We start from the raw sequence: 3,079 nt of genomic DNA on the forward strand, positions 1-3,079 counted from the left end.
AATCTCAGGTCACCACGCTGAACAACATCCACGCGATTGCGAGTCTTATCTTGTATTCTAGCACTGAATCCTTTCTCAACCAAATAAGAGGTAGGAAATGGTCGTGAAAACCGCGTTGCCTCTTCGCTTAAGCGGGAAATGACATCGGGTGGCATCTTGAATCCAAAAAAGGGGCCCACCCATTTGCGAAAACTGAATTTTCATTGCAGTGTCATTTTGGAGCTCTATCATTTCTTCCAATGTCCATTTCTTCTGCACATGAGGTAAAGGGGTCAGTCAGCCATGTTGGGATCTCCATCTCGATAAGATCAGCAAATCGTATTTTCATAATCATCCTGCAGTGCACGAATGTGAGCTGATAGATAAGTAATTGATCATCAGTAACATTCCCGAGTTGTTTAAATTCGGGAACTGGTAAAACTCACGACGATTGATATTATGATGGAAGAGATCAAGTTTCACAATAAAGGATGTAACAGCATTCCTTGCTTTTATGAAACTCACATTATCTCCTTGTATCTGCATGATCAGCGAATTGCCCTTATCAAATATATCCGCGAGATTTGCACAGTCGTGTTTTACGGTTTCAGCTTTCATACAAAGGTTTTCATTATTTCTGTGTAGGAATACAATGCTAGAATCGAACAATTCATGGAAATGATTGAGGCATTTTCCTTTCGAGAGCTATCTCACTTCTGTGTGCAGCAGCAATTGCAGAAATTCCTCTTCATCATATTTACAGAGTTGGCGGAGAAGTCGTTCATTCAGAGCATGTCTCTTTATATAATTTACCATATCTATCACCACTTGTAGAGAATGGTTGAGGGCTTCACTAAGTTTCTTTGCAGCCAGATGCTGCCGATGGATAATGCTGTGTACTGTGAAAACACGTGGCACTTCTCTCTTTAATAATGCGACAAATCCTCTATGTTGGCCAGTCATAGCACACGCGCCATCTGTTGCACAAGCAACAATGTTTTTGAGGGGAACCGACTTTTTATCAAAATAATCCTTGACGCAGTCGAAGATAGTCTTACCTTTGGTATCTGTCAGTAGATCCAGAGCAAAAAGTTGTTCTTCTCGTATTTCATTTTTGTCGATGAAACATACGTACCCCAAAAGTAAAGCTTGATTTCTGCATATAGTACTTTCATCAATTTGTAAGGCGATTTCTTTCGATATCAAAAGGGAACATAATTTATCCTCAACATTTGAGGCCATTTCATCGATGTGCCTTCTCATGGAATCATGCTTGATAGTCATTGATGATTCCTGATGTAGTACAATTGATAATACATCGGCAATAGCTGGAAGCACCAACGATTCACCCACGGAATGAGGTTTACCACATTTTGCAATTAGCTTCGCTATGTTGTATGATGCCACAAGGCCATCCACATTTGTGGCTCCCATCTTTGAAAAAGCAGTGGAAACCGTTGGTCGCTGATTGAATTTATTGTTTAATGTTTGAAAATATGCCAAACCTTTGTCGTTTTTGTCACTGTGTTTCTTTTCCAAATAAGACGGGAAGGCTTCATGGCCTCGTTGGAAAAACTTTGTTCACAGAGCAAGCACACAGTGGTAACTGCTTATTAGATGGAGATTGAATAAAGCCATATCGCAAATAGTCCATGCTATACCGCCTGCATTTTTTCTTACTCAATGAGGCTATTTTTACACTGTCGCTCGAATACCCTGATGGAATCATGGGTATTACCTTATCACGATAATTTTAAGACGCTCAGACAAGTGGCAAAATTTGATTGGCTAATTAGCTGTAATGTGGATTCATTCTGCCATCCGGTAGAACAGTTGAAAAGCTACGTTTCATCTTCCTAGAAGCGACACGAGTTAGGTGATATTGATCTTGGCAGTAGAATCAGTGCCAACTGCGAACGAGTTCAAATGATTTGCAATTCACAAAGAAGACAACCAATAATAGCACAGCAACCAGAGCACACGCCTCCATGGGTACAGGGAAAATAACAGACTCGTGTTATGCGACTATCCATCTGCACACAGCAATGTCATTCAAGGACACGGCAGTCTTCCAAGTGATTGGTAAGCTTGCTACAAAGTTGTCCAGTGCCCCCTTGCTGCCCCCTTTGACTTCAACGCCCACCAAAGAAAGGCAAACACCCCTCGGGGGGTGCTTCCGCCTCCATTGAGAAACACTGATATACACCATTCAGGCCATCCTCCAGGTGTCCTGACCAACTGGCCAGCTCTGCAACAGGTCACGATCTGAGAAAGGAGTGCACGTCTCATTTCCTTCCACACAATACACTCAAGGATCTCGCAGCTATATGGTCGGCTTAAAAGTCTGGTGTGAACATTTGTCAGTGGGTGCATGGATGGGCTGTGTGAACTGAGTGGTAAGTGGGTAAGGTAGGAGTTAAGTGAGGTGATATGTGCGTGAGGTGGTGGGTTTGGTGAGTGGTGGTGGTAGGTATGAGAGATGGTAGGTGAGTGAGTGGTAGGTGAGTGAGGGTGGTAGGTGGATGAGGTATTAGGTGAGGGAGGTGGTAGATGAGTGAGGTGGAAAGTGAGTGAGGGTGGTAAGTGGGTGAGGTGGTAGGTGAGTGAGGGTGGTAGGTGAGTGAGGGTGGTAGGTGAGTGAGGGTGGTAGGTGAGTGAGGGTGGTAGGTGAGTGAGGGTGGTAGGTGAGTGAGGTGGAAAGTGAGTGAGGATGGTAGATGAGTGAGGTGGAAAGTGAGTGAGGTGGAAAGTGAGTGAGGTGGAAAGTGAGTGAGGTGGAAAGTGAGTGAGGTGGAAAGTGAGTGAGGGTGGTAAGTGGGTGAGATGGTGGGTGAGGTGGTGGGTGGGTGAGATGGTAGGTGAGTGAGGGTGGTAGGTGAGTGAGGATGGTAGGTGAGTGAGGATGGTAGATGAGTGAGGGGGAAAGTGAGTGAGGGGGAAAGTGAGTGAGGGGGAAAGTGAGTGAGGGGGAAAGTGAGTGAGGGGGAAAGTGAGTGAGGGGGAAAGTGAGTGAGGGGGAAAGTGAGTGAGGGGGAAAGTGAGTGAGGGGGAAAGTGAGTGAGGGGGAAAGTGAGTGAGGGTGGTAAGTGGGTGAGATGGT

At 44.9% G+C, this 3,079-nt stretch overlaps 1 protein-coding gene across 1 annotated transcript; it reads right to left on the reverse strand.

The window, feature by feature from the left end:
- Positions 1 to 684: 684 nt before the first annotated feature.
- LOC122549499 (SCAN domain-containing protein 3-like) lies at positions 685 to 1,413 on the reverse strand. Its single transcript, XM_087985865.1, has one exon. It carries the CDS (start codon positions 1,411 to 1,413, stop codon positions 685 to 687), a length of 729 nt encoding a protein of 242 aa, XP_087841991.1.
- Positions 1,414 to 3,079: the final 1,666 nt, after the last annotated feature.

This window comes from Chiloscyllium plagiosum, unplaced genomic scaffold (genome assembly GCF_037043375.1).
Source record: "Chiloscyllium plagiosum isolate Xiang-an unplaced genomic scaffold, Cpla_swu_hap1 HiC_scaffold_4, whole genome shotgun sequence".
In the NCBI taxonomy this organism is placed as follows: domain Eukaryota; kingdom Metazoa; phylum Chordata; class Chondrichthyes; order Orectolobiformes; family Hemiscylliidae; genus Chiloscyllium; species Chiloscyllium plagiosum.